General features: G+C 49.5%; 1 protein-coding gene across 1 annotated transcript in view; it reads right to left on the reverse strand.

The window, feature by feature from the left end:
• Positions 1 to 20320, reverse strand: part of ATXN10 (ataxin 10) — a 125303-nt gene that overhangs the window by 76151 nt on the left and 28832 nt on the right. Inside the window, exons 4-6 of the mRNA XM_079774523.1 lie at positions 10767 to 10863; positions 9155 to 9313; positions 1707 to 1787 (exon numbers count right to left, since the gene is read on the reverse strand). Coding sequence (XP_079630649.1) covers positions 1707 to 1787; positions 9155 to 9313; positions 10767 to 10863 — 337 coding nt within the window. The remainder of the gene's footprint in view (positions 1 to 1706; positions 1788 to 9154; positions 9314 to 10766; positions 10864 to 20320) is intronic.

The following is a 20320-nucleotide window of genomic DNA, read 5'->3' on the forward strand; positions in this document are numbered from 1 at the left end:
ATTTCTGACACAGCTTCTTGTATAAAACAAGCATTTTGAAAAGAGCAAGGTCTCCTAAGCACCACCGCCCATCTCGCTGTGCCTGGAAGACTGTAACGTGGTGTCGGCCGCAGTGGCCAAGGCGACCTGGAAAGTGGAGGCAGCACCATGGATACCAGGGCTCTCGCACCCTAACCAGCTGCTGAGAACCCTTTTGTGAGTAAGAAAACTGCCTCGGTCGCTCATGCTTTCATTCAAAAACCTGAGTTCTGCGCCTGGGCGACGTGGATGCCGCAGAAGAGGAAAGATCAACCCTCCCGCACACACTCCTAGCGGGAGCGCCGGACAGCTGCAGGCCCGGGGCCCGGGGCCCGGCCCGCTGCCGGACAGGCTATGCAGTGGGACCCGGTCCAGTGCCTGCGAAGTTCTGTGAGGAGGTGACGGCCCTTCTCCCTGGGAAGGGAGTACAGGAGGCGGAGGCGGAGAGAACGCTTGAGCAGAAAACTTACATGAAGGAGGGAAGCAGCGGCTACAACTGTTTTATAAATAAAATGGAAACTGTTTAGTCTGCCATCCTCACTTGCTTAGATAATGATTAGTTGAAAAACAGATCACTTGATAGCAATGCAGAAAATACAAACGTGAATATTAAATCACAATTAAACTATGTATTCGTGTACTCGTGTGTTCCTTACTGCAAAGCAATGACTAATTTCTAGCAGTGCTCATCAAGTTACTTATTTTAGGTTAAAAAAAAAACTACAAATAATTCTCTTTCAGGAATAAACATACATATGTGGCAGTAGCAGGGGTCATGGATTTATAAACATGGCATTTAAACTCACTTTATAAGCATGAACTTTTCTTTTTTGCTAAAGACATTAAAGAAAAATCACTCCTTAACACGACTACAAAGGAGTGCATAAAGCTTAACATTAGACCCAAACACACAGGCAAAATTTCAAAACCACAGCGAGTATAAAAATTGTGACTACAATCAAAAGAGTAACATTTTTAAAGTTTTTAACCATTATATCAGTTTCTGATCATCAGATTTCTGAGTAAGTTTTATTTTCCTAAGACAACATTTCCAATAAGGTTTGGAAAAACACATCCTATTGGAATGGAAAGAGAACTGTGAATCATTGTGTTTAATCCTCTAATTTTATAGGTCAGGAAACTGAATCCAAACACGATAAAAACCTGACCACAGTCACACACAGGATTTCTCCGGCCAGGCCGGCAGGGAGCGGCTCGCTCTCAGGCACTCACCGCTCTGCCCGCTGCAACAGCGGGGAGATCGCAGCCGGGCACCCCCTTCCTGGGTCTGAATTACCTACCGGCAACCACCCCCTGGGAGAGCATATCCAAACTACCCTGTCAGTGAGGCGGGCAAATGCGCGCCCTTCGCACACACAGCGGCAACATCTAGCTGCGTGAATTACGAGGATAAGATCAGGGCGCAAGCACCACCTTTGGCCCTGACATCTTCGAACATGGCTTCCCTGGACAATGGCGCCAACCTGGCTTCGGCAGCCCGCGCTAACCACTGCCTGTTGTGGCTAAGCTGTAATGTTAACCAGCCAATTTAAAACCATTACTGACACAGAAACATGTATTTAGAGATTTTGTGCCAACTAAGAAACCACACAGTTTTTCAGTCATGTGTACAGGATACCCTATATGGAATGCTAACTACTCAAAACCGCACTGGTTTTTGGGGTTACCTTTCTTGATTGCTCATTTTGGCATACATGGCTTTCACCAATTCCGGACTTTTCAGAAAATGGTCTGTAATAATCAAGAACCTAAGAAAAAAGGAGGAAAAAGTTTGGTTACTAAAAACATAGTCAAACAGACATGGCCTTATCAACCTGATAGGCGTATCTTACACATAAAAGCACTCCTTTTCAGTGAATTCCTGACTAGCTGTAATCTTAAAATGTTTTCAGAGGTTCACATACTATTTTCTATTAGCAGCTAAAGGAAAATTAAAGCTCTCAAAATATTTCTCTCCAGTTTTATTTCTGAGACATTTACTGAAACGGTTGCGCTTTACCCAGCTGGGAGGAAGGGGCTGCTACCGCATTTGTCAGAGCTGAGAAAGGAAAAACACTCCACTGGAGTTTAAACAGCAGAATGGAATTTAGCCACAAGCTCAGGAATAAACAGAAAACACTTTAACTGTTTAGTCAGAAGCTTAGTGTTAACATGAACCAAGAAAGAGAACATCCTATGTTTTTTATGGGAGCATATACCAGCCACACAGCAGTGAACACTGGCTTCATTATCTCCTCTGGAAGGCTCTCAAGTTACCACGAAAACATCCTCACTGTCAGGCAGCGCCCATCCCAACTTAGAGATCAATTGTGCACCGCCCCGGGCACAGATTATAAGCATATTCTTCAAAGTGCCACTGTGACAGCTCAAAGGCTGGGCGGCTTACTGATGAGTTCTGAATCGTCTTTACCAGAGGGCATCTGCAGACTTAAGAACTAAGAACACACAGTTTATTCCAAGTCCAGAGTAACCGAAGTGGCTATTAAACAGTCAATACATTTACAGTCATAGTTCATCTAATTACTTCTTAACAAATAAAAGTATGGCTTCAGAATGGTAACAGGATGAAGCACATTAGCTACCACAACACGCTGTCACTTCGCATAAAAACGAAACCGAAACACCTACTCTCCTCCCCCCCAGTCCGCACACAGCAACGGGGATGGGATGCTCTGCAGCAACTCGAAAATGGCCGTTTCAGTGGCTGTCAATTATGCAGACGTTTTTATGTGGCAGATGCTCAGATTATTTTTCTAAATATAATACATACACTCTCCTCTCCAGGGTGCTGCATAAATTCTCAATTTTCAGTCAAAATTCACTGCATTTACTTTCTTACCAAATACCGACTCAAGAGAAACCACAGGTGAAAACTTTCACAACAAAGAGACCCAATCACGCTCCATATTTGCTAAGTTACACACTTTAATTTGTGATTAATTTTTCTGCAGAACTATTTCTGTAAATTCAGAAATGTGGTGGTAGTTCTGTAAGAGGGAGGCAGGGGCCCACTAATCTACAACCCAGAATGTGCGAGGACATCTGGAGACTGTTAGGAACACGCAAGTGGTACTCCAAGTCTGGGCAGAGTAGGACAAACCAGCTGGGGGAGGGTCAAAAACACATCCTACCCACGAGGCAGAGGTCAGAGCGGAAGGGGCACCGAGAAATGCATCTTTATTTCCCAAAAAGAAGCAGCTAGAAATGGGATCCTGTCCGCACTCCTGAAGTCTCCCCTCAGTTCCGCTGCAGGCGCTTTGGGGCGTTTTCCCTCCCGCCAACTACTTTCAGCCTCGGGGGCCAGAGTGGGCCCCCCAGGCAGCTGGAGGCAGAGCTCAGTTTAACAGGGAAGTTCCTCATTTAAATGTCATTACAGAACACCAGTTCACAAAGCGGGTTGTTGATGGCAAAGCCTGACCACAATTTTACAAGTGTCCACCCTGGCTAACAGCCCGAGCGCAGGAAGTATGTGACCAACTACAAAGAGATGAGCCACGATCCGCACCTCGGTGCGGTAACACCGGCAGAAGGCGGCAGAGGCCACTACCCATCAGGGGCACAGGGAAAGGACCGTGGACAGTGACTGTCACTGGGAAGCAGCGTTTGAGGGAATTTTCTAAAAATGGGAGCCACTTGTCGCCATTTCCATACACAAGTCTACAACGTCAAAGCTTATTTGTAACATAAATAAAATCCATCTCATTGACTGCAAAAAGCCTAGGAAATGTTTCACAGCTCACTGGTGGAATAAAGACTCTGATCTGAACACGCTCTCAAAACGAAGGCCACCTCCTGCTTGCTCTGAGATCCGGGCCTCCGCCCACAGCGGCTACACAGCAACCTGCGAAGCGGCCGGCGCTGCCGCGCAAACAGCTCCCTCTCCGGCCGGTGGCCTTTCGGGGCGCCCGGAAGCGCCCACACACAGCCATCCGTCAGCCCGAGGCCCGGGCCGCGCTCCCCCGCACAGCAGAGACAGCCTGACTCCGCTGGGTGCGAGTGCTGCCGGGCCGGCCAGGGAACGGCCGTTTACACACACGCGTGTTTCTGCCCCTTCCGTGCCCGCCTCCCGAGAGAAGCGGACACTTCGGTGGCAGAGAGAGCTGGGCCCCGGTCTCAGTCCTGACCCACGGGCAGCGGCCACTGGCCACGGCCCACCCTCTCAGCTCAGTGTCCTGCTTCTCCAGCTTCTAGTAATGACATCAGAGTGCAACTCCAACCCAGTAAGAGAAATCAAACTTTTCACTTGGAAAGCAGCACGGACAATGAAAATGATTCACTCATTCGTCAGCCATTGACGGAGTCCTTGTAGATGCCGCCCCTTTCCCCTAAAATCCCTTTCACCTTCTTCAAGTAACAGAAACTCCTCCTTTCAAGAAAGACCCCACACCTGCCGGCGGGGCTCAGGCACGCAGCTCCGAAAGCTCCCGCAGAGTGAACGCGGGACCGGGCCCGGGACAAAGGCTGCCCCCGATAGGACAGGAGCCTGAAGGGCCACTCGCACCCCTCCCAAAGGCCTGCGGGCTAACCTTCTCCCGCGGAATACCTCTTTACTCCCCAAACTTCTCGTTTCCTTACATCCTAAAGGATTCCAACTTGCACAAAAACATGTGCACACAAAACATCCCAGGTTGCATTCCACATGCAACTTCAGGTCAGAGCTGCGTGCAGACGCCCCGAGAAGCACCCCAGACTCCGGGGCAGAGTCAACAGCGGTCCGTGCTCGCGCCCTGCAGGCCCTGGCCCTCCCCGCAGCGCCTGAGCTTCGCGGCCCAGGCTCCAGGGAAGGCCGGCACGGACCTCTGGGAGTCCCTCAACGACGGCACGAGGAGCCGACAAGCCTGAGGCCACTGGAGGCCAAGGACACCACCGTCACCCAACTCATTCCACAAACACGACACAGCGGGTGCTTTTCCCTCAGAGCCTGGCGCTGACTATCGAGACCAGGGGCCAAGTCTCCGCCCCTCGGTCTGCCGAGGTAGCAGGAAAGCGGCCCGAGACAATAAAGACATAAGCTGATGGGTACGGCTGGGTGCTGACAGAGATTTATAAAAGCAGGCCTGCCACGCCACCAGGGGAAGAGCACGCCACGCAGGGGAGGAGCACGCCACGCAGAGGAGGAGCACGCCACGCAGGGGAGGAGCACGCCACGCAGGGGAGGAGCACGCCACGCAGGGGAGGAGCACGCCACGCAGGGGAGGAGCACGCCACGCAGGGGAGCAGCACGCCACAAAGAGGAGCAGCACGCCACAAAGAGGAGCAGCACACCACACAGAGGAGGAGCATGCCACGCAGAGGAGGAGCACTCCATGCAGAGCAGCAGCACGCCATGCAGGGGAGGAGCACTCCACACAGAGGAGCAGCACGCCACGCAGAGGAGAAGCATGCACGCAGAGCACGCCATGCAGAGGAGCACTCCACGCAGAGGAGGAGCACAGAAGGGAGGGCAGCTGTCAAGATTCAGGAGAGAACAAACTCGGGCAATTCACAGAAAAGCAGCGAGAGCAGCGGGAAGTAAGGAGCAGGGAGATAAAGCGGTCGGAAGCAAAATGAGCTCAGCCAGGAGCCAGGACATGGCATTACTTCCAGCGGGCCCCGTGGTGCGGGGAAGGCCCCCAGGGTCTCCTTAAGCCAGCGAGCGGCGAGCTCTGCACACCTTCGCAGCGCCGTGTGTGGCTGGGCGGCAGCCCACGTCGTCTGTCTCCGGGAGAGGCCGCCTCGCGCTGTCGAGCAGAGGGTGGGAAGCAGGTGACCTGGGAGCACGGCCGGCAGACAGGGCTGATGCGTGCAGCAGTGACAGGAAGAGAAGCAAGACCAACGCTCAGGTTCGGGCGAGCGGGGTCGGGCCTCCGCACGAGGTGAAAGGTGAGGTGGGTCACGGAACCAGTGAAGACGGGGAGCAATGGCAGGCTCCAGGGAGGGAACGGAGGTCTCCGAGTGTGAGACATCGGCTACAAGCACGCCGGGGGAAGGCGCACACACAGGTCTGGCCAGCCTCGTACATTTGGAAGTCATCAACTCAGAAAGGAAACCTAAGCTGTGACTCTGGGGAAGGTCGCCCGGGAATGAGCAATGACAGACAAGGCGGCTGAAGACGGGCCACGGGCCATGCCATCTTCGGGCTGAAACAGAACAGGCGCTCACAACGCAGGCGGCCACGGTGCCCGAGAGAAAGCAGCGCCGAAGGAAGAGCAGACACAGCGCCCAGCACTGCCGGGTCTGGCAGCCCCGCACCCACTGCGCCTACACGCCCGGTGACTCCAGGGCGGTCCGCTTAGAGGCGGTAAGTTCTCTCTGCACATGTGCGTCTGAGCTGGGCTGCGGCACTTCGGACTCAGAGCCTCAAGACGAGGCTCATGCCTGTCACATGCCCGGTGTTATCCTGTTGAGGTTGCAAGAACCAACAACGCTCAATCTTGCCATCAGGTGCTCCCAGCCTCACAGACAGTGGTGCACGCTGTGAGATGTGAGGGCGCAGGAGAACAGAAGGGCAGCAGAGTCAAACCACACGGGGAAGATAATTACATTTATCTCCCTAATAGCTTTATAGCGAAGGAAATAGTGAAATTTATATCCGAAAGGCAAGAAACATCCCTAGAGCAAAGGAGATAGCAATCTGGGAGTGAAACTTTGTCATGCAAAATAAATCAACTAGATAACCCAAATATGACCCAAAAGCAATCCTCCGCTCACAGTTATAAATTCATGTTTGTAGTGACACCGTGGGTTCAACAGAAAGAGAAGGTTTGTTCTGAAAGAGGCCGAAACCGAAAGAGCTCATCACTCACCTTTCAACTCGGGCCTCCTCCCGAAACTCTCCTTACAGCGCCGGACACTCAGCAAGTGTGAGCCTACACGAACCTGCTTGAGTCTCGGGGCTCTCATCTGTCCGTGGTGGCAAAAGACACTCCCCGGATGGCAGTGACAGGACAAGACCCCGACACACTGCGCCCCCAGCACAGGGCCGCCCCACGCTCTCCGCTCCGCCATGCCACGCCGACCCCACCCACTAGTCACGCACATTTGGTGGGCTGTCAGGTCCAGATAGATTCAAATGCCAAACTTCAAGCCTTGGACTGGTTCATCCCGGGCTGTCTGAGCATGAACACATCTTTCCCACCAGCAAACAAGAGAAACCAGCATTGCCAGGACACTATCCCAATAACTCAACTGAGCACTGCCCAAGCCTTCTTCGCCTGCGCTTTCCCGTGTGAACCAACACAAACTGACCCGAAGTTACTGAAAGCTACATCTGTCCCTTTCCGAGAAAAGATACTAAACCTATGAGTTCTAACGCCATGTCCTTTCGGCTCACTGTAAAATATTGCTCTCAATATTTTAAAATTAGGTATAATTTCAATACAATAACATTCATACTAAAAGAGGCCAAAACTGGGCAAGTTCATGCCTGTGGAACGCTCTCGCACGTTGCGAGGTGGGAGGACAAAAAGTAGTTTTTTCTCCTAATCTTCAGGGCTGGGCTCAGAGTTCGCAGTGAAAGGAAGCGTTCTGTTGGACATCTCTGGATATTTGTGGCCCCATTTTTGTTTACCAAATAGAGTTCTGCTCACGTCAGTCCAGCAGACTGTAGAGACAGTTAACTACTACTGCCCATCCTTCTTCTTGTCTAAACCCCGCTAGTGACCTTTCATAACTTGAACTTGAACTGTCCCGAAGTAGATCTTATTCTGCCATTTACGATCTTTTGCCCTTTATTCCATGCTGCTAAAAAAATGACAGATGGTTAAAATATAGATCTGCCCTGGCCGGTGGGGCTCAATTGGTTGAGTGTCGTCCCATGCACCAAGAGGTCGCTGGTTTGATTCCGGCCATGCCGGGGTTGCAGGCTCCATCTTCCATGGGAGCACATAGGAGGACAGCCGATCCATATTTCTCTCTCTCTCCCTCTCCCTTCCTTTCTAAAATCAATAAAAACATATTTTAAAATATTTACATAAAATATAGATCCAAGATACTTAACAGATGAAACAGAATTAGACTATAGAAAATGTCCCTTAATAACCTGACTAATGATTCACCTGTCATGTAAAAACACTTGCATTACTGAGGGAGGTTTTTGAAGTCAAGCACAATAGCAATTATTTTTGTACCAACTTGTTTGTGTGCAAGTGGTAATTCAAATAAAATAAATGCCCATACATATAAGTTATTTTAAAATTATGTATACCTTCAATGGAACAATAACGTTCATACTAAAAGAGGCCAAAACTGGGAAAGTTCATGCCTGTGAAATGCAAGTGGGATTACTGGCAGCTCGAGGCTCCCGACCCAAGACAAACTGATCCACTATGTGGAAAACAGACAGATTTTAGAGAAAACAGGAGGACCCTAATAAAGAAAAACAAGATGTCTGATGAGTTTATAATGATGAGAGTCAAGTCCTCAGAAGACATAGCAGTTACAGACTTATATGGACCTCCCAACAGACTGAATAAGCGAAGCAAACCCTGACAGAACTGAAGGGAGAAACAGCAACCCGCTGTCAATAATGAATAACTAGCCAGCGGACCGTCAGGGCACAGCAGACGTGACCACCACTGTAAACCACCAGACCTGACAGAGAGCACACAACATCCATCAGAAACAGGACGCACGCTCTTCTCAAAACAGGGAGCATCCTCCGTGACAGACCCGGTGCTGGGCCATACAACAAGCCTCCGTGTGTTTAACTAGAATGAAGAGACACCAAGTGTGCTCACCACCACAAGTATGACCTGACAGTGAGTCTCACCTACACGATGCCCACAGGGCCCTTACTAGCCTCTAGCCTTTACGGAGCGCCCACTGCAGCCACAGCCGTCTGACCCACACGCTCCGCAGGAGCTGCGCGTTTGCACGCAGCGTTGTTTCACAGACTGAGCGCCCTCGCCCTCCTCACCCCTTAAAAACGTCTCACCCTTCAAGGACCCGCTCAAACCTCACTTCCCCTCTCACAAAGCCTCCAGGGGCTGCTGAGAAACTTCTCTTCTGTTGTCAACATGTGTCGTTTTAACTTCCTGTCCAATCATTATAATTCAAATTTTTACTTAAAATCTCTATTAGGAGCGTGATCTGTCAGAATGTTCTTAAGCAATCTACTTCCTAAAATGATACTCACGGCCATTCTGATTCAGGCTGCTTTTGGTGAGTTTCTATGACATCGATTGCAATATTGAGGTTTTCTTCCAGTTCTTTCATTCTTTCAGAATTAAGGGATGTGAACAAAATCATTGAACAGTAGGCAACAATTTTTTTGTCTGGGTGATTTAAGCAAGACCTTCCAAATAAAGAAATGAAAGTGTTAGCCCAATTTAACAGCATGATAAAATATGATTGTAGCAAATAAATAATAATAATCCCAATAACAAATTCAGTACATACTGAATTTTTAAGAATTCAATAAAGAATTACAACACTTTGAAACAAGTACATTATTTATTGCAAAAAAGGCAAATATAAGATTAGTCACAACGTAAGTACCCATGAATAGTCATAAAGGACACACTGTTTAAGGGGAAGGTGGTCTACGGGCAAGAAATAAAATGTGGAGTCCAGAGCCTCACTGTAAGTCCTGGTTCACCCGCCCGTGATCTTAGGAAGGCCTCAATTTCGCTCTCGTCAATTACGTCATGGGTCATGCATGTGGCAGAATTTTATTTTTTCACTTAAACTTCCTAATACTCTTCTGGAGAATTTATTAGCATTATACTTCTGTAACGTGAGTCCCACAATTCTTTCCTTCCACCTAAGCTCAATTATTATTAATCATACAGATAACAGGTATATATGCCTTCAATTCTACTTATCTTTGACTGACAGTTATACTCAGGGCACGAGAAGGAACATGAGGATTATCTGATGCAAACACCATAACTCTACAAGTGGTCCAGAAAAATGTACGCAACCAGGGAAGAATTTAGGCAGCGAGGGGGTTATGTTTATCAGCACTGAGCTCCAGTTCCCTCGTCTGCCCAAACAGGGACAGCAACGTGCCCCGGGGGCTGGGCACAGAACAGGGAGCAGGCGCAGAAATGCCCAGCTCGGGGCACGAACAGCAGCTGCCCCGCTTCCATGCTGCCACGCCAAAGTCACCCCACTCCGCGGCAACACGGCCAGGATGAGGAACCAGCCTGGACTCCCAGCGTGCTTTCCTCTTCCCTCCCGCCCCAGCACGTGCTCCCCTTTGTGCTCCATGTTCCCATGGTTATGAACTAACAGCTGCTCACACAAAGCAGAAGATCACCAATGTACCCCGAACCACGCTGGGGAGCGGGTCGGAATCCACGCTGACGTTCTCCACACCGGCCAGCCCCGTGCCGCGCACACAGGAAGTGCTCAGTACACACATGAATGATTACCCACTGCCCACAACTCAGTGTTTTATGGCTTTTCCTTATAAATTACAGGGTCCGCTAAGGACAATATTTCTCATTTTAACCCAAACTTTTAATTTCTTAAAGTGAAACGGACATACAACAAAAGACACAAATCAAAAATCAATACATTTTCGACATGAATGAATACACCTATTCAACTACCCGATGAGGAGGCAGAACATCGCCGAACCCCAGAAGACTGGCTCGGGCCCGCTCTCAGCTGGTACTGAACCCAAACCACTATCCTCATTTTTATGAGCAAAGGTTCGTTTTTCCTGTTTTTGAGCTTCACGTAAATGGAATGATATAACCACAATTTTCTCAGAAATTAGAAAAACTCAGCAATATACTCACAGGAAGAGTTCCGGGAAAGCGTGCACCCACACGATGGCCTGGGAATCTTCATTCCGTGAGGCAATATTGCCTAAGAACTGCAGGCCACAGCGAAAAGCTGAGAATTTATGAGTAAAAAAGATGTATGGTTTTTAAAAATTTTAACATAATGAATAAATTCATCTGAATAAGAAATATTCCCAACGTTTTTAAAAACAGGAAGTTTCTGTTAGCTTCCTTTAACTATAAAGATCCCTGGCCACAGGAAACTGCATATAACATTAACATTAAATGCCTCACCAAAACAACTGCTCTACAAAGTTAACTAACTTCTTGAAAAGATTATAAATGTAAACACATATACCTGTAATTAAATTAACTATGGGATATGTGCTCCAATTTTTAAAAAGTTACTCTTAGACTAGAGTTTTTATAAAGCATGGTAAAAAAAAAAAAAGATATACTAGACAAATACCAACCTAAAGAACATCATAGACCATATAAAATCAGACATAATAAACCTTAAGGCTAATGCTTAAGGCAAAAAGCATTACTAAAGGTTTTGGTAAAGTCATTTCAGAATGAGTTAAATTCACCAGGAAGAGATAACAATTTTAGATCGGAATGACCTACTAACATGGCCTCAAACACATAACTAAAAGGAAAACTGACAAAGTATAAAGAGAAAAATCCACAATTAAATTGGGCAATTATAATACAAACAAAAACATCAGTATGTTTAAAAGAACTGAATATGATTTATTGACAACCTTGCTGATGAGTTTAGAATATTTTATCAAATAAAAGTGCAAAATGCTGCACAAAATCTAGAATGCTGCCGAGAGTGCTGGTGAGGGCGGGAGCAGCAGGAACCCCTTCCGTGCTGGGAGAATGCACACGGTACAGCCCCTTGGGGAGACAGTTTGATTTCTTACAAAACTAAACATACTCTCAGCATGCGATCCAGCAATCATGCTCCTCGGCATTCACCTGAAGGAACTGAAAGCTTATGTCCACACAAAACCTGCACACCCATGTTTAAGCAGCTTTCTTCGTAACTGCCCAAACTGGGAAGCAGCCAAGGTGTCCTTCAGTAGGTGCCTGGTGAACGACGTTCCATCCAGACAGTGGAACAGTATGCAGAGCTAAAAGGAATGAGCTATCAGGCCGTGAAAAGACAGAGGAAACTTCACTGCACGTGACTCCGTGACGAAGCCCATCGGAGGAGGCTGCATCGTGTATGTTTCCAACTGCACCAAGTTCCAGAAAAGGCAAAACGATGGAGACGGTGAAATGATCAGCAGTTGCCAGGGGCCAGGGGAGGGAGGGAGGAGTAGGTGGAACACAGAGGATTTCAGGGCAGTGACACTGTACTTTATCACACTACTAGAGGCCCGGTGCACAAAATTCATGCACGGGGGGCGGGGGAAGAGATCCCCTCAGCCCAACCTGCACACTCTCCAATCTGGGATCCCTTGGGGGATGTCCCACTGCCGGTTTAGGCCCGATCCCAGGGATCGGGCCTAAACCGGCAGTCAGACATCCCTCTCACAATCCTGGACCGCTGGCTCCTAATCGCTCACCTGCCTGCCTGCCTGGTCGCCCCTAACTGCCCCCCCTTACTGGCCTGATCGCCCCTCACTGCCTCTGCATACCAGCCTGATTGCCACTAACTGCCCCCCCCTACCAACTTGGTTGCCCCTAACTGCCCCCCGCTGCCAGCCAGGTCGCCTGCAAATGCCCCCTCCCCACCGACCTGGTCACCCCTTACTCTCCCCCTCCCCCCCCCCCCGCTGCCAGCCTGGTCGCCCTGAACTACCCCTGCCTGCCAGCCTGGTCACCCCCAACTGCGCCCCCCCCACCAACCTAGTCACCCCTCACTGCCCTCCCTGCCAGCCTGGTCACCCCCAACTGCACCCCCCACAGCCGGCCTGGTCGCCCCTAACTACCCCCCCCCCGCCGGCAGCCTGGTCGCATCTTACTGCCCGACCCCCCCCACTTGCCTGGCTATCCCCAACTGCACCTCCTGCCCCCACTGGCCTGGTCGCCCCCAATTGCGCCTCCTGCCGGCCTGGTCACCCCTCATGGCCCACCCGCCCACCTGGTCACCCCAGGCAGCCTGCTGTTCAGTCGTTTGGTCATCCCTCACTAACCCCCTGCCGGCCTGGTCACCCCACACAGCCTGCTTGTTCAGTCTTTGATCGTCCCTCACTAACCCCCCTGCCGGCCTGGTCGTGGACAGCCATCTTGTGAGGGTGTGGCGGTCAATTTGCATATTACCTCTTTATTATATAGGACAGTGGTGGGTACATGTCATGACACATTTGTCCCCACCCACAGAATGTACCGCACCCAGAGCGAACCAAAAGTAAACCACGGACTCCAGACTCCGAGTGACATGCTATGTTGGTGGAGGCTCATCAATTGTAACAAATGAACTACGCTGGTGCCAGACGTTGGTGGTAAAGGCTGTGCAAGTGTGGGGGCAAGAAACACATGAGAAATCTCTGTACCTTCTCGATTCTGCTGTGAACCTAAAACTGCTCTGAAAAATAAACTTTATTTAAAAAAAGAAAGAATAACAGTAAATAAAACTATTTAGTGACACACGAAAAAAGACAGCCTAAGTTCAATTCCCAACTTTTAGTGTGAACAAGTTACTTAACTTTAGTCAGATGCAATGTCCTCATCAGCGAATGGTGCTAACAGTATGTATTTTGCAGAGCTACTGTAAGGATGAGCTGTGAGCTCACTAAGTGTTGAGCGTGTAGTAGGGAGCACACTAAATGCTCACCTGGCCACCCTCTCTACCAGCACATAATATGCACGTGATAAACGGCTTAAAAAGTCAGATTTACAAAATTCAAATTAAAACGTGTTTGGGTCTATAGTCAGACTCTCAATGGAACCCTTGAGTACTTAATGTGTAAATCCTTATAAGAATCTTACTATTGAGACAGGTATGTTTATACTCATTAGAGAGCACGAGAAACCAAGACCCCCACAAGTTACCAGTAACTTGACCAAGTCACACAATTAATTATAAAGAATCACAAATCTGGATGAACCCCTGTGATTGGAGCAACCCAATATGGTCTGAGTGTTACCTCAAGCTTATCAGAAGCTCCTAACTACTTGGTAGTTACATATGAATTTAATTAGTAAAAAGGGAGTTTAAAAATCTGCAGCATATGTAGTCTTCCCAAGGATATTTGCATGCTGTCAGACAATATTTCACCATATAACAGAGGAAATGACAACCTCAACAAATTTAAAGAACTAATATATGACTAATGCTCACTGTATACTAAAAATAAAGCCCCCAAATGATTAAAACACCCCATAGTTTAAAACTAAGAGATGTGGTTCTAAATAACCCATAGGGACAAAAGAGAAATCACAATGCAAATAAAATAGTTCAAACCGAATGTTAACAAAAATACTACAGACTAAAACTTTTGAGATGCAACTAAAATGGAACAGAGGGAAATTTGTAGCTTTAAAATGCATATACTGGGAAAGATAAGCAATAAAAATAAATGAGCTAAGTAAGCATTCTTTTCCAGAAACTAGAAAATAGCAAAATAACACCCCAAAATGAAGAAAATTAAAGATGCAGAGCAAGAAATAACTAAAATTGAAAACAATAAAAAAGAAGAGAATATCAACAAACCTAAAACTGACTTCATCAAGAAGCTCAATACTGATCAACCTTTGGGAAGATTGATCAAGAGAGAGAAAGGACACAGATAACAAAGAAAACTCAGAAATGAAAAGGAGGATACTGCCACAGATCTTGCAACATAAAAAAAAAAAAAGAAAACCATAAGATATTACAAATAATATCTGAATATCATCTTAAATAATATTATGCCAAAGTATTTGAAAATGTAAATAAAATAACCAAAACCCGAGAGTATAACTAACAAAAACTGACTCTGTAAAAAATTCCGTAAAATATTCAGGAAAAACCTGAAGAGTCCTCTAACCATTAAGGAAATTGAATCAGTAGTCAAATATTTTCCCAAAAAGAAAACCCCAGACCAGATTGTGGCCAGTTCACATTCAAGGAGAGAGTAATTCCAGTTCACACAGCTCTTCAGAGAACGCTTACAGAAAGAGGGCGGAGACTCCCAGCCGGCGTTCTGAGCCCAGCATAACTGCGACCCCATCAGAACAAGGACGGCATCCAAAGGGAACGAACACCCCTGGTACGCAACCAGCCGCTGACCAAAGGGCTCCAGAAACATGTCACCTGACAGAGTTAAATGTACACCTGCCTTGAAAGCTGCTTTAACATTAGAAATCCAGATTTATAACTGACCATGTTAACTGTACAGGACAAAACCATCTGATCATCTCAAACACTGCAGAAATCAGATGTGATGAAATTTCACACCACTCGTAATTTAAAGCAAACAAACAAACGCCTAGTCACCGAAGAACAGGAGGGGCCGCTTTACCTAAACATAAGCATCCACAGAACCCAGGCCCACGGTACAATTAACCGCCGGCTCAGACCAAGGGGCTCCTTCCGGGGAGCGCGCCCCCAGCCCGGCTGTCCGCCCCGTCAGCCGGCACGGCAATGTCAGCGAGGCCGCGGCAGGAAGGCCCACGGAGCGAAGAGGAGAGCGGGGCCGTCATTCCAGCCCGGACGAAGGTCATTTCTAATCTGCACAGAAAATGTTACAGTAGGACTAAGGAGGCATTGTGCCGTGTTCACAGATTACAGGACTAGAGATTACATGCAATTCCAGGCTGCATCACAACAGGGTGTGTGTGTGTGTGTGTGTGTGTGTGTAACTCCACACACCGGAAGATGTGTGTGTCTGTGTGTGTGTGTGTGTGTGTAACTCCACACACCGGAAGATGTGTGTGTCTGTGTGTGTGTGTGTGTGTGTGTAACTCCACACACCGGAAGATGTGTGTGTCTGTGTGTGTGTGTGTGTGTAACTCCACACACCGGAAGATGTGTGTGTCTGTGTGTGTGTGTGTGTGTGTAACTCCACACACCGGAAGATGTGTGTGTCTGTGTGTGTGTGTGTGTGTAACTCCACACACCGGAAGATGTGTGTGTCTGTGTGTGTGTGTGTGTAACTCCACACACCGGAAGATGTGTGTGTCTGTGTGTGTGTGTGTGTAACTCCACACACCGGAAGATGTGTGTGTCTGTGTGTGTGTGTGTGTGTGTGTGTGTGTGTGTAACTCCACACACCGGAAGATGTGTGTGTCTGTGTGTGTAACTCCACACACCGGAAGATGTGTGTGTCTGTGTGTGTGTGTGTGTGTGTGTGTGTAACTCCACACACCGGAAGATGTGTGTGTCTGTGTGTGTGTGTGTGTGTGTGTGTGTAACTCCACACACCGGAAGATGTGTGTGTCTGTGTGTGTGTGTGTGTAACTCCACACACCAGAAGATGAGTGTGTCCGTGTGTGTGTGTGTGTGTGTGTGTGTGTGTAACTCCACACACCGGAAGATGTGTGTGTCTGTGTGTGTGTGTGTGTGTGTGTAACTCCACACACCAGAAGATGAGTGTGTCCGTGTGTGTGTGTGTGTAACTCCACACACCGGAAGATGTGTGTGTCTGTGTGTGTCTGTGTGTGTGTGTAATTGCACACACCAGAAGATGTGTATGTCTGTGTGTGTGTGTGTGTGTGTGTGTAACTCCACACACCGGAAGATGAGTGTGTCCGTGTGTGTGTGTGTGTGTGTGTGTGTGTGTGTGTAATCTGACGATACGATTTCAGGGTCTGTGTGATGACACAAAGGGCCAAGCGCAGCTGAGGTGCCGTTCAAAGCCGCGAGAGCATTTGTTGTCACAAAACAGTAAGCCGTGGGTGAGCCAGCGCGGTCCCCGGCAGGAGGAGAGACAGCGATAGGACAGAACAGACCAGGAAGACGCAAACCTACGCTGACGTGTGACTAACAGCAGGGATGTGACAGCAGGGAACGGAGTAAGAGACAGTCTTTTCAAAATGATACCGGGACAACTGGGCATCAGTGCCAAAGAATGGAAATAGGTGTTCACACAACACAGAACATTCCATTCCATGTACTAACCTACATGCAAAAAAGTCCAAATAGAAAGGTTTTAAAAGCAATAACTGTTAAGAAAGATTTTAAAACCAAACATCCTCTCTAATAAAATGGTAATATGCAAATTAACCACCACACCGCTACATAAGCAACGCCCACCATCCAAAGCCACGCCCACCAGCCAATCAGGGCGAGTATGCAAATTAACCCAAACCAAGATGGCTACAGCCACAGAGAGCAAGGTTTCCCAGGTAACAGAGCAAGCCAAGCTGTCCATAGCAGTTGCAGGCCTAAGCCTCCACTCAAGCTACAAAGTTTCAGTTATAGAAGGTAAACAAATTCAAATAAATGGCGGCAGAATGGAGCTTGAGAGAGCAGGCCAGGGTTGCCAGCGGCAACAGGGGAAGCAAAGCTTTCCGCACACCCTGGCCAGGCTCACCCGCTCAAGGCTACAAAGTTTCAATTGTAGAAGGTGAATTAACTGCCACAGAAATGGCTGCCGCCCCACAGGGAGCAGCAGGCTTGGCTCCGCTCCAGGCTACAAAGTTTCAATTGTAGAAGGAAAATAAATCCCAGATACCAGGGCCTCTGCTTGGGTTGCCAGGGGGCGTGGCCGGCCTGCAAACCACCACAGGCCCCTCGCTCAGGCTGCCCCTCGCCCCAAGGGAACCCCACCCTGATCCGGGACACCCTTCAGGGCAAACCAGCTGGCCCCCACCCGTGCACCAGGCCTCTATACTATCTAATAAAAGAGTACTATGCAGATTGATCATCACTGCAACACACAATATAGCTGCCCCCATGTGGTCAAAGATCCTGCCCCCATGTGGACACAAGATGGCCACTACAAGATGGCCAGCAGGAGAGGGCAGTTGGGAGGCAGCCGGCCTGCAAGGGAGGGCAGTTGAGAGGGACCAGGCTTGCAAGAGAGGGCAGTTGGAGGTGATCAACCCTGCAGGAGAGGGCAGTTAGGGGTGACCAGGCCGGCAGAAGAGGGCAGTTGGAGGTGATCAACCCTGCAGGAGAGGGCAGTTAGGGGTGACCAGGCTGGCAGAGGAGAGAAGTTGGGGGCAAACAGGCTGGCAGGGGAGCAGTTAAGCATCAACCAGGCTGGCAGCGGAGTGGTTAGGGGGTGATCAGGCTGGCAGGCAGAAGCGGTTAGGGGCAATCAGGAAGGCAGGCAGGCAAGCAGTTGGGAGCCAGCAGTCCTGGATTGTGAGAGGGATGTCCGACTGCCCGTTTAGGCCCGATCCTGGATCGGGCCTAAACGGGCAGTCGGACATCCCTCCAGGAGTCCCAGATTGGAGAGGGTACAGGCTGGGCTGAGGGACAACCCCCTGCCGTGCACGAATTTCGTGCACCGGGCTTCTAGTAGACTATATTATATTAATAGACTACATCAAACTTAAGAACATTTTTTCCTTAAGACACCACAAAAAACAACAAAGAAAACTAACCCTGAAACAGGAAGAGACACGGAACACAGAACTGAGGCAGCTTCATGTACAGAGCACATCAGAAGAGCTCTTAGAAATCAGTCAAAAAGACAAAAAATCCAGTAGAAACATAGGCCCCAAAACCAAGAACTCAAAAAACACTTAGTAAAGTAGGACAGCCAACAGGCAAATACACACACAACACACGTGACCAGTGCTCACTCTGGGGAAAGCATGAGGTCCCACCACATCCCCACCGGAGGGGAAGGCCCAGTCAGGAAACCCCGCAGGGCCGTGAGCATGTGATGGGACAGGAGCGCAAGGCGCTTCACGGGCTCTGCACCCCAGCTTCCAGGAGCCTGCTCCCCAGACTGCGTGCGCCGTATTTTTGAGTGGAAACCAGTTACCAGGGCCTCTCGGCTCCAAATAATCCCTCCAGTGCCTGCTCTGCAAGAGAAAGCGGGCCCTTCAGCGTCTCCACTGGCCGGGGCTCGGCCAGCCTTGGCGGCAGAGGCGGGGGGGGGGGGGGGGGCAGAATTTCCTCCCGGGGCTCCAGGTACCGCAGCGGCCGCTGAATGCGTCCCTGGTGATGAGCTCCTGCGCAGCTGACAGCCAGCCCTGTCAGCACCAGGACCGTCCCAGGAGCACTTTAAAGCACGGCCGAGTCGGGTCCCTCCCTGCACCCCTGACACCCACAGTAAGGGAGGTATTAAATTCTCCCCCCTTTACACAAGAGGAGACTGAAGTTCAAGGGGTCACGGACTCACTCAGGACGTGAAGTTGTAAGTGGTGGCAATACAGTTGGCAAAACAGCGGTGCCCTTCGTGGGGACAGGAGCTGAGGCTGATCAGGGAAGGCCAAAGGCCACCAGAGGATCGGGGTCGAAAGATTTTGCTCCATTAAAGGAATTCCCCCAGGCATCAACCAGGAGCCAGTGTCCAGGGCAGTGAACTTCAAAGCCCTTAAGCTTTCTAGATCTCTGCTTTGCTAGAAGAGAGAAGCTGGCCTGCCAAGCCAGCCCCAGAGCTGCCGTCCTCTGACCTTGGACTTTCCCAGGTCGGAGCCTGGGCCTTCCCTTCAACCCCTGTTGCCTAACCCTGGCTGAGCACCTGGCTGCTGGCTCCAACCCTCCACAGCAGAGCCGCTGACATGATGAAAGGCGAGGTGAGTAACATGCCACACTATTCACTCACTCAGACTCACCCAACAACTGGGGTTCAAAGAGAATTGCAAAACCGTGGCCAAAAATCAAAACACTGACATGTAAAAAATGTACCATGAAAACGATGAGCCAAAAACCTCGAAGCTGAATTAACTTACTATTACTATCTCAAACAGGATGCAGGGTACAGAGCTGCACATACACATCCCTACCCACCCCTACAGGTACTGAAAAATGACTGGAAAACAAGTCAAGTGTTTGTTTAATGTAGTCTGCATAATGATGATTTTCTTTCGACTTTTGGGAATTGTTTGAAATTACTGTAAAATCCTACCTAATAAAAGAGAAACATGCAAATTGACCGTACCTTCGCTACTCCCACAGCCAATCATAGCGAACAAGATGGCGGTTAATTTGCATATGCGGGCGCTGAGCGGCCTGGGTCCCAGAAACATCCTCCAGACCCAGGCCTCTCCTAGCCTGTAGGCCCGCGCTTAGGTCCTGAGCGGCAGAGGTCCCAGAACGCCCCCTGGCCACTTGAAGCCTATGGGTGCAGGCCCCAAGCCGCCTGGTAGGCGGGAACATCCCCATGTCACTATAGCGATGCAGGGATGTTCTCGCCCTGCCCCCAGCGGCTTGCAAAGGCTCGCGCACGAAGCAGCGGTTTGGGGCCACGCCCCCAGCCAGGCGCCCACCTGGGGGCTGGCTGCTGGCCGCTGGGGTGTGCCGAGACCCTGGTGGCCACCGCTGCTGCATGCCCCGAGCCTGGGGCCCATGGTGGGGCTGGCTGCTGGCCTCCCCCAGCGGCTTGCAAAGGCTCACACATGATGCAGCATTTTGGGGTGCCACCCCCAGCCAGGCGCCCAGGACCGGGGGCTGGCTGCTGGCCTCTGGGGTGTGCTGAGACCCTGGCGGCCATGCTGCATGCTGCCCAGGGTCC

This window comes from Cnephaeus nilssonii (assembly GCF_951640355.1).
Source record: "Cnephaeus nilssonii genome assembly, chromosome: 6".
Taxonomy (NCBI): Eukaryota; Metazoa; Chordata; class Mammalia; order Chiroptera; family Vespertilionidae; genus Cnephaeus; species Cnephaeus nilssonii.